Raw genomic sequence first — 10,383 nt, 5'->3', positions numbered from 1 at the left:
TTTTCTTATACTGCCCAAGTGATTACAAATAACCAAAATATTTTAAATGAATTAAAAATTATTTATGGTCAGAAATATACTTGAGGATAAATCCCAGGAATGCAAACACAGGAGAAAAAAATAAGTGTAGAATTCATTCTGTATCACCCAGTAATATTTGCTATAGTGAGTCCATTTTCAAGGCAGATTCCTAGGTTTTTAATGCTTGTAATGAAAACCTGGGGAGGGGAAGAAAAAAGGAAACACAATTAAAGAAAAACCTTTGAAACTCAGACAGCTTTTTCTCCCTGCCCAAGTAAAATAACTTTATTTCTATATATTTCAAATGGTACTTTACTCTTGATTGTGACGTATACACAGAATCAATGTGTTAGTTTAGTATTATGCATCAAATGTACGTCTAAGACAGTAAGGTCCCCCTCAAAAGGTGATACACGTAGTTTGAGAAAGAAAAATACGAGCTACTTTGTTAAATCGGGGACAGTGAAAATGCCACCAACTGATGGAAGCTGAGGTGGGATGTTTTGATGAAGATGTTTATAATGTCCAACTAACCTTATTTTTAAAATAATGCCTTTTGTCTTCTTCTCAGTATGGGATGCAAGTCAGAATTGGGGGGAGGGAAGCTTTCTTAAAAATGCAAATGCTTGACAACCTCCATCCAGAGATTCTGATTTAAGTATTCCAGAGTGTCATTTTTGCAATGGTATTTTAAATAACAGCAGAAAATGTAATTTAAAGACATTTCGGGACATTATAATTAGACTTAGAAATGAATACTAACAATATCACCTAAGTCTTCAAAAATCCTAACCAAAAAACGCATCAATTAATGAGATCTAATATATTTGCAAAGTCTACTGCACTCTGCAAACTTCTATTACATATGTAATCTTTCATGATCCTGACAACTCTGACACTTTCTATTTAGACTGCCTCCATTTTGTAGAGGAGGAAATCAATATAAGAAACTATCTTTTTCAGCATTTAATTTTACAACTCTCATAAATATGTACATAAGTGAACCCAGATCCTTGCAAGAGCAAATACAACCCAACTGTTCGTCTGTCAGAGGCGTCTGAACCAGAGCGACTCCATCTTTAACAGCGGCTGGATAAAATAAGGCTGAGACCTGCTGGACTGCATTCCCAGGAGGTCAGACATTCTAGGTCACAGGATGAGATACGAGGTCAGCACAAGACACAGGTAATAAAGACTTTGCTGATAAAACAGGTTGTGGTAAAGAAGCTGGCCAAAACCAAGACGGTGACAAATCTGAACTCTGGCTGTCCTCACTGCTCATTATATGCTAACTATAATGCATTAGCATGCTAAAAGACACTCCCACCACAGCCATGACAGGTTACAGATGCCATGGGAACATCAGAAGTTACCCTATAAGGTCTATAAAGGGAAGGAACTCTCAGTTCCAGGATTTGCCCACCCCTTTCCCAGAAAACTCCTGAATAATACACCCCTTGTATTAATCAGCATATAACCAAATAACCATAAAAATGGGTAACCAGCAGCCCACACTGCTGCTCTGCCTATGGAGCAGCCATTCTTTATTCCTTTACTTTCTTAATAAACTTGCTTCTACCAGTTTACTCTATGGATTCCCCTAGAATTCTTTCTTACACGAGATCCAAGAACCTTCTCTTGGAATCTGAACTGGGACCCCTTTCTGGTAACACATTTTAAAGGTTTCATCCGGTTTAGATATCCCTATTGTTTCTTTATGCTTTGTTCCATTTTTCTTTTGCATAAACGTTACGTGGGAGTTGTGCATGCATATTTTAAATCTAATTAATAAGAGTCACGGGCAGATAGGAAACAAGAGCCACTGTAGAAAATGCAGTCCTGCAGATCTAAATGGAGGTCACCATCACCCTTTAAGCATCTGATGAAAGAGCTGGGTGCAGTGGCTCATGCCTGTAATACCAGCACTTTGGGAGGCCGAGGCAGAGGGATTACTTGAGTCTAGTCTGGGGTGACATGGTAACACCTCATCTCTACAAAAAAAAAAAAAACAGAAATTAGCCGAGCGTGGTGGCACACGCCTGTAATCCCAGCTCCCTGGGAGGCTGAGATGGAAGGATGACTTGAACCCAGGTGGTGGAGGCTGCAGTGAGCCGAGACCATGCCACTGCATTCCAGCGTGGGGGACAGAGTGAGACTCTTGTCTCAAAAAAAAAAAGTGAATCTGATGAAAGCTTCTAGAGGAAAATGTAAATAAACAGAATATCTTACATACAATTTAGAGTGTTCTGTTTTCTGTTTTTTGTCTTGTTACTGTTTTAATAATTGAGGAGTGCTACAGCAATGTGCTGAGAGAATAACTTATTTTTGCACTCTAGTGGAACACAGAATTTGATTTTTCCACTACAACATGAGGCTTATATTTTTTTAAAAAAAGATCCTAAACTTGACCATACATACTCTTCTTACCTTTATGAGAGGACTCTGATTTTGAGAAATGCCGTGTGGAACTCTGCTGGTTTGTAAAATGAGTGTAATCCGAATCTTCACCATCTGTCATGATAGGTGGTGGTGGCCTAAAAGAAAGCCAGAATTTAAAGGGGCATTCTAAGTAACGCTTACTACAACTTCACCTCTCATTGGATTGAAAGGTAAAAACATTTTCTCGTGAAATCAGAAGCCAAAATGCTTCAGAATTCACACTGTAGTTCTTGGACAGTTGCATAGCCTTGAACAAATTATTTATCTTCCCGTTCCTTTGTTTTGATGTCATAATTCAATAAAAACAAGTATCTCCTCAACAACTGACACGTTAGGAACTGTGCTAGATAAACAAAGATTAGTATGATGTGACCGCTGCCATTTATAAGAAATAAACTTTGTTTTGGTGCATCTTCCCAAGTCAAAGAAAAAATAGAATAAAGAACAGAAAAGAAGAAAATAATAAAGTCAAGGAAGAAAGGAAAGGAAACAAAGAGAAGAAGGAAGGGTAGGAGGCAGAAAGGAGGGAGGAAACAGAAACAAAATTTCATGATCAAAGTTCCTTTATCCACTAGGTGGCAAAACAGATCTTAATATATTTGCAACTTCTATGTAATACATTTGTAAAAAAAAATTAAAATAAAATTTTACTACTCTAAACTTTTATTAGTTACTTAACATAGATTTATGCAAACATGTGGCACTGAAGCAGAAAACCTCTCATTCTTTATTTCCCAAAGGTGTACTCAAAGTTTGCACTAAAGGATAGCACCAGATTAAGATTTATCAAATATATTACCACACTGTAGGCCATTATGTACATTTATATGTAAAATCTAGAAGCCATAAGTATTCTGAGGTTTGTAAAGTTAAAATTGGTTTGGTACAATGGGCTCTGTCATGTAAAAATAAAAGCAAGTGTTTTCAAATTTTTTATCTTGTCCTCAAGCAATAAATCTTTCCCTAGGTATTCAGCACCCATAAGAGGTCAGCATGGGATATAAACTGGTATATGTGCTGAGGACTATGCTACAGGTTCTACATAGATTATCTCAATTAACTTTTAGGATGAGTCTATATGCTAACTATCATATACATATTTTAGAGTCAGATTAGGTTAGATGAGGTAAATAATCTGTCCATGTTCACACAGCTGTTAAGTGGCACACCCAGGCCTCAAACTCAACTGGATTTCAAAACCAGTGTTCTTAACTACTCTAGTATGCTCTACTACACAGGTGTGTATTTTTATCAGGAGCAGCATCATCTGTATACAAGACTATATGTATATATGTGTGTTTATATATACGCATTTGTGTATTTTCATAAGTATACTTTCATAAGTATCTATACTTATACTTTCAAATATCATTTCATGCATTTGTTATATACATATAAGTAATGGAAACAGTGAATAATACATTTTCTAATTTTATTTTAAATCATTGGTTTACAAATATTGGAAATTAAATAGTGTTTTCTTCAATACCTGATATTTACAACACTTATCTCTAAAAGCAATGTAAGACTTGGTAGAAAATTGAGACAAATCAATCTGACTCTAGGATTAAAAAACTTAGCTTCAAAAAGCAAACAAGTGGCTTAAGAAGTGACTTAGGCCCAAGAAAACAGGGTTAGTAATTCAAGTGACCCAGTCTGTTGCTCTCTCTTTTATTAATGTCATTAGGCAGTCAAAAATCAGGAAAGAGAAGTTGAGTGGGACTCACCAAAACAATCCATGATTATTGCCTCACCATCAACTCATCATCACGGAAAAGCATGCTAAAGTTATGAAACAAAGCACAGGATGCCCAGAAGTTTTCTAGCATGTTCATGTAAGGATAAACAAATCAAGCTAGAATGGCTTCAGTGCTCTTAAGTATACTGTTCTGCTTAGTTTCATGTTACACAGAGAACAAATCTTGCTGCCAGGAGAGAGACCTACATCAAATTATTTTGTTATACCAGAGACAATTCTTTTAAAGTTAAGGGCATATATATCCAAGTTAGAAAAATCTTATTAACCAATACTTCGTTGTATAGTTTATTGTATTAAGACTGCCTGTTTCCTACCTTTCTCATGAAATAATTTACATCTTTAACTTAGTGATACAGCCAAATACTTCATAATTCACTTCAAAATTCATTTAAGAAACCCTCCTAGACACTTAAATCAGGAAGTCTCCCTATGTTCTTATCATCTTGTACTTTTCATCTATAGTACTTAACACAATCGTAATAGTTATTTGGATAATTATTTTTTTAAATTACAAACTCATGAGAACATGACAGAGTTCATTCTTGTTGACTGATGTGTACCCCAATTACGTGTGAGCAATTATTAGGATGCTCAGTAAATACTGGATAAATGAAAAATGGGAGACAACTGTATTTCACATTCATAAGAATGCTTAAGGAATAAAATGAGATTTATAAAATATTTATTTTTTCTAAGGAAAAAATGTAAGTAGAATAACAATATTACCATTATAAAATCCTGTAGTTAAAACAATTTGGAACACGGGATGAAATTTTTTCCAGTTACAAGAGTTAGAATTCAGATTGCTAAGTGATCCTCTATTTCCTTAAAAACAGTAGAAAACTTTCAATAGTGTTTTGTAGTTCTCCTCATAGAGATCTTTCACCTCCTTGGTTAGAAGTATTCCTAGGTATTCTGTGTGTGTGGTTATCGTAGATGGGATTGAGTTCTTGATTTGATTCTCAGCTTGAACCTTACTGGAATATAGAAATGCTACTGATTTTTGTACATGGATTTTGTTTCCTGAGACTATGCTTAAGTTGTTTATCAAGTCTAGGAGATCATAGATGACACAAATAAACGGAAAAGCACTCTGCTCATGGGGTTGGAAGAATCTATATGATTAAAATGTCCAGGTCAGGTGCGGTGGCTCATGCCTTAATCCCAGCACTTCGAGAGGCCAAGGCAGGCAGATCACCTGAGGTCAGGAATTTAAGACCAGCTTCGCCAAAATGGTGAAACCCTGTCTCCACTAACTATACAAAAATTAACTGGGCAAATAGCTAAGACATGGAATCAACGAAAATGCCCATCAACAGTTAATTAAAGGAAATGTGGTATATATACACTATAGAATACTACACAGCCATAAAAAAGAATGAAATCGTATCATTTGCTGCAACATGGATGCTTCTGGAGGGCATTATTCTATGTGAATTAACACAGAAACAGAAAACTAAATATTGCATGTTCTTACTTGTAAGTGGGAGCTAAATCCTGGGTTCACATGGACTTAAAGATGTGGATAATAGACACTGGGAACTCCAAAAGGAGGGAGGGAGGCAAGGGCTGAAAAACTTCCTACTGGGTACTCTGTTCACTATCTGGGTGACAAAGTCAAAAGTACAAACCTCAGTACCACACAATATACCCTTGTAACAAACCTACACATGTATCCCCAGAATCTAAAATAAAAATGGCAATTTTTGAAAAATAATAACAAAGGTTAAACACACATACACAAAGAGCAGAAAATTCTGTAACAGACAAAGAAATTGGATTGTTGACCATAAGTATTATAAACTGTAGATGAGAATTTGTTTCTCCTCTACTACTATTACCACACTTCAGTAATAAACATCTTGACCTAGGAAGTGCCATGTTTTTCAATCCTTGAAACCAACTCCTTCTGTATAGCTAGCTAGCTCAACTTTCCCACCATGATTAAATGTGAAAGAGGAAAACCACAGATTCTAACCAGAAAGCATACATTCTGATATTAGTTGTGCAAGGTATCTACATATGCAAGATATATAAGCTTTAACTTTCAACAATGAAAATACAGGTTTCATAAAATTCTTACTTTTTTTTTTTGTCATATAAACAATCCTTCTAAAATGACATTTAAAGACAAATGTTCCTCTAAGGTAAAAACAAAAATTTCTATTCTACTAGCTGTAAGTCACTTTTCATTCATTTATAGTAGTCATTTTTAATACAGGATCATTTGATTATTCACTCTTTCAGTATGCCAAATATTTCTGAAGTATGTATTACATTCCACAAAACTTGTTTTCAGACTTTAATAAACTTTCTTAAGAAATCATCCAATACTGTTCCATCACATATGCTGTCAATGGTATTACTATTCTAAAGAGACCAAGGATTTGAAGACCGCAGAATCAGCCTAAAGATGATTTAAATTCATTTGACTAAAAAAAAAGGATAATAATCCAGATGTATTTACTCAGTGAGAACAGATTAGCTGCTGCTTCTTTTACTTGGATACTTTGGGAATGTACTAACCTATAGAGTTCTAAAAAAGTGTTTGGTATGTGCTTAACCAAAAGCTACAAAAGAAACAGATTTTACATAACTAGACAGAATATGCCACTATTGTTCTCAGAGCAATACAAACCCAATGTAATTTTCTGAAGGGTTATCTTCTGAAAGCAAATGAGTTTTAAAACAGAGGATAACTTTTTAAGGACACTAAATACATTCACTTGAAGGAAACAAGTCTAGGAACTTCAGTGTGGGCATGAGCAGCAACAACAGTGTCAATTATTCAATGAAATAAACGTTGTAAGAATTGATAACTAATAATCAAGAATAAAATTCAAATTTGAATAATTCAGAGTTTTCAAAATGTTAAATTTAGTGTTACTTTTTTGTCTTGTTTTTAACAGTTCTTCACATTCCAATCATGATTTCCTTTGAAAGGTAACAAAAAGCAATTAAAAAACAAAAAGAGGTTACTTCCCCAGAGACTTAAATGTTGACAACATGGGGTAGAAAGACAGCAGCTGCTCCGTAACTATGACGCACGACCGTTTGAGATAAATCAGAAAGTATGTACACCATAGCCACAGCTATCTGTCAAGCAGGATTTAGACAGTCTGCAAGCATTCAAGATTTTGTCAAGGACACTGAGACTCAGAAAGAAAGGAGTTTGAGCATGTACAAATGTCACACACACATCAGTGCGGCTATGAAACCCGGTAAAAATTTACAACTCGAAATTTTATTTAGGAAAGATTAAAATGACTCTCATTCCCCAAGCTGAAAGCATAAATTCAGTGAATGTAGAGGTAAGAATCAGTCCTAACAAAAAGTACATCCTTCCTTATCCACCCCGACTTTTGTAAAATCCTGGTTTGATGTGCACAACTCAATTTAAGACTGGAAATAAAGTTTGAAAAATAACTCCGAACATCTTGACACTACCTCACAAATGCAGACTTTTGGATCTCCTCTCCAAAAAACATACACTCTTCTTAGGCAACTGACATCTCCTTACCCCAAAGTCAACTTCCTCATTTTCCTTTTCAGGCGTCATCTTACCGTGCTGGCCTTTCATTCTTAGAACGGTGAGGTTCATCACTCTCTTTCGACTTTGAATATGCTGCTTTAGCTGCTTTGGGCTATGGACAAAAAATACAAACAAACCAACAAAAAATCACACACACACATCCAGCCCAGAATCATCAAAGGGAATAACACATACAATCCAGAATCATCAAAGGGAAAGATGAAGTTTAGAAAATATGTTTATCATGCCAAGCTCTTCCTCAGTAATTTCAGATTAATTATATTTACTTGAGCAACATAATATATTTATATATACAGCCACTCCAGACGTAAAAAACTGATAGCTGCAAAGGTATGCTTTGGGCTTACATGGAAGGTATATTTAGCCCACTCATCTGACAGCCTTGGTCAGAGCAGCCAGAGGAATGGGCTAAACACACAGGAACACGCTTCCCTAGATGGGTGTGCTTGGCCACTGATTATTAACATAATAGCTACACGGTAACTGACAAGAACCGGTGGACGCCCAGAGTCTACGGAATCCAGGTTTGTGCACTCGAACTTCTTTCCGCACACCTGTCTTAGGCTGATTTCCAGCCAGTAAACTAAGGCACATTCAAGTCAACTTTTCCAAGAGAGGAACTGTATCAGTACCAGTCATAAAATAAAAATTACAGAAGTCATGATACTTGCTAGAGATGTGGCCACTGCCCTCTGACACACTTGATTTATCATCCTTAAATACTTACCCTTTCCTAGTTAAGGTAGCAAAGAATCTGAGTAACTCCTGGGCAATTATTTGTGGCTTAATTTATTTAACAGAAGTATTTGGGAATCCTTGACTAAAACAGTATGTTAGAAAAAATCCTGCATTACTGAGTTAGTTAAAAGAGAGAGCTAAATATACATAATTAATATGAGAATAATACGTTCATTGTTTTGAGACTAACACTTGGGTAACTGAGCAACAGGAAAGAGTACAGCAATACTATTAGCAGGGTTTCTACATCTTCTTTTTCCTCACAACCATTACTGAGACTGTGAGGTGGGACCAGAAGCCCAATGGAGGTATTTGTTCAAGAGAGACCAGTGGTAAACACCAACTGTATCAGGAATATACAACCTAGGTTTCATTCTTCTGGGCCTAATCTCCCTCCCTAAAAACCCTGTATTGTACAAATTCTCTCCCTACTCCTCTACTCTTTTTCCACCTAGCTTGACCTTCTATTTGTTAGCTGTTTATGCTTTGTCTTCCTCTGCACATTTTACACTACTATCAGAAAAACGTCTTTGTCTTTCTATGGAGGTCCAAAGTGTTGCCCTGTGCACTGTCACTGATGAATAAAGTCTGCTAAACTGGAACTTGCAACTACCACAGCAGAATGAATTGCAGTAACTGCTTATTTTGTTTACCGTTTCTGATCAATGAGGGGAAAGATAACAGTCAAACTCATTCTAGATAGGTCTTGCACTGTGACATAAATAAGAATTGTTGGTGATACGTATGTATCTTTCAGTCTGCCACAAACCATGTTGCTTCAAAGGAAAGAGAAACGGGTACATGATAGAGATGAAAGATAATGTAAGCACAAAGAAAGTAGAGACGGGAAAAGAAGTTCATTGTGGAAAATATGAAAGCATGTGAAAATATGAAAGCATGTGAAAATGCTACATTCCTCTATAATCAAAGTACTGTATATGAAAACTAAGACTGTTCATGACCAGAAGTACTTGCATTTCAGTCTTAAAGGGAACAGAATGAGTTTTCATTCTTAGCAGTAACTTTTACATATTTTCAAAATTCAGAGATTTTTCATGCTGATGGAAACTTCTCAGATCAGATTCACATATGCAATACAGATAATTTATATATCCATATATCCTAACTATATTTGCAGAGCTTAACTTAAAAGCAGAGTCCCCTTTTCATTTCTAATGTTATTTCTAATTAGAAAACAAACAAAACACTACCTTCCACTCAGGGTCTTGCTTTCTTTTGTCCAAAGATGATTTCTCCCGCTCCTTGGCTTTTTTGTAAGCTTTCTTTTCTTCAGCCATTAGAAGTCGAGCGATTTCCTAAACAAAATACAGTCAATATCATTAACTGCAGAGTTGCAGATAGAAATATACTAGGATATTTCCAAAGAATATCAGCTAAACTCATTAACTTACTTCATCCTGAGCTACTTGAGCAGCTCTCATGTCCACCTGGGTAGCCTATGATATCAAAAATACAAAAACAAAGAATTTAATTGGAGTCTATGTTGTACATATCCTGTACAAATCACGCTGGTTTATGAAAATAATTGTGACACACATTCCTGAGGTTGATAATCAGTTGGTAGGCTTTCACCAACCAGAGTAGGAACTCTAGATTTTATCAAATCCTACAGCAGGGTCATGGAGAACTATCATGGAGATGGAGAGATGGAGTTATGGACTTCATTGTTAATGTTCACTCACTAAGCAAAACTGGATACTTTATTCGTATTGTCTTGATTTTTCCACTCATTAAAAAAAAAGGTTTCTCAATTGATAGAGGACTATTAATATAATTTCAAGATGGACTAAATTCACACACACAAAAAACAATACCCATCAATATATCTAAATTTTGTCTTCAACTTTGCTTA

General features: G+C 35.7%; 1 protein-coding gene across 1 annotated transcript in view; it reads right to left on the bottom strand.

Annotated features, from left to right (window-relative positions):
• The window catches only part of CCDC50 (coiled-coil domain containing 50), a 63,696-nt gene continuing 53,313 nt past the window's right edge, over window positions 1–10,383 (bottom strand). Inside the window, exons 7-11 of the mRNA XM_017873371.1 lie at window positions 9,923–9,967; window positions 9,722–9,826; window positions 7,784–7,863; window positions 2,449–2,555; window positions 1–218 (exon numbers count right to left, since the gene is read on the bottom strand). Coding sequence (XP_017728860.1) covers window positions 199–218; window positions 2,449–2,555; window positions 7,784–7,863; window positions 9,722–9,826; window positions 9,923–9,967 — 357 coding nt within the window. The 3' untranslated portion in view covers window positions 1–198. The remainder of the gene's footprint in view (window positions 219–2,448; window positions 2,556–7,783; window positions 7,864–9,721; window positions 9,827–9,922; window positions 9,968–10,383) is intronic.

The sequence above is a fragment of the Rhinopithecus bieti genome, unplaced genomic scaffold, assembly GCF_001698545.2.
Source record: "Rhinopithecus bieti isolate Rb0 unplaced genomic scaffold, ASM169854v2 scaffold_5626, whole genome shotgun sequence".
In the NCBI taxonomy this organism is placed as follows: Eukaryota; Metazoa; Chordata; class Mammalia; order Primates; family Cercopithecidae; genus Rhinopithecus; species Rhinopithecus bieti.
The sequence above is the reverse complement of the archived record's forward strand: the minus strand, read 5'-3'. Positions and strand labels throughout refer to the sequence as shown.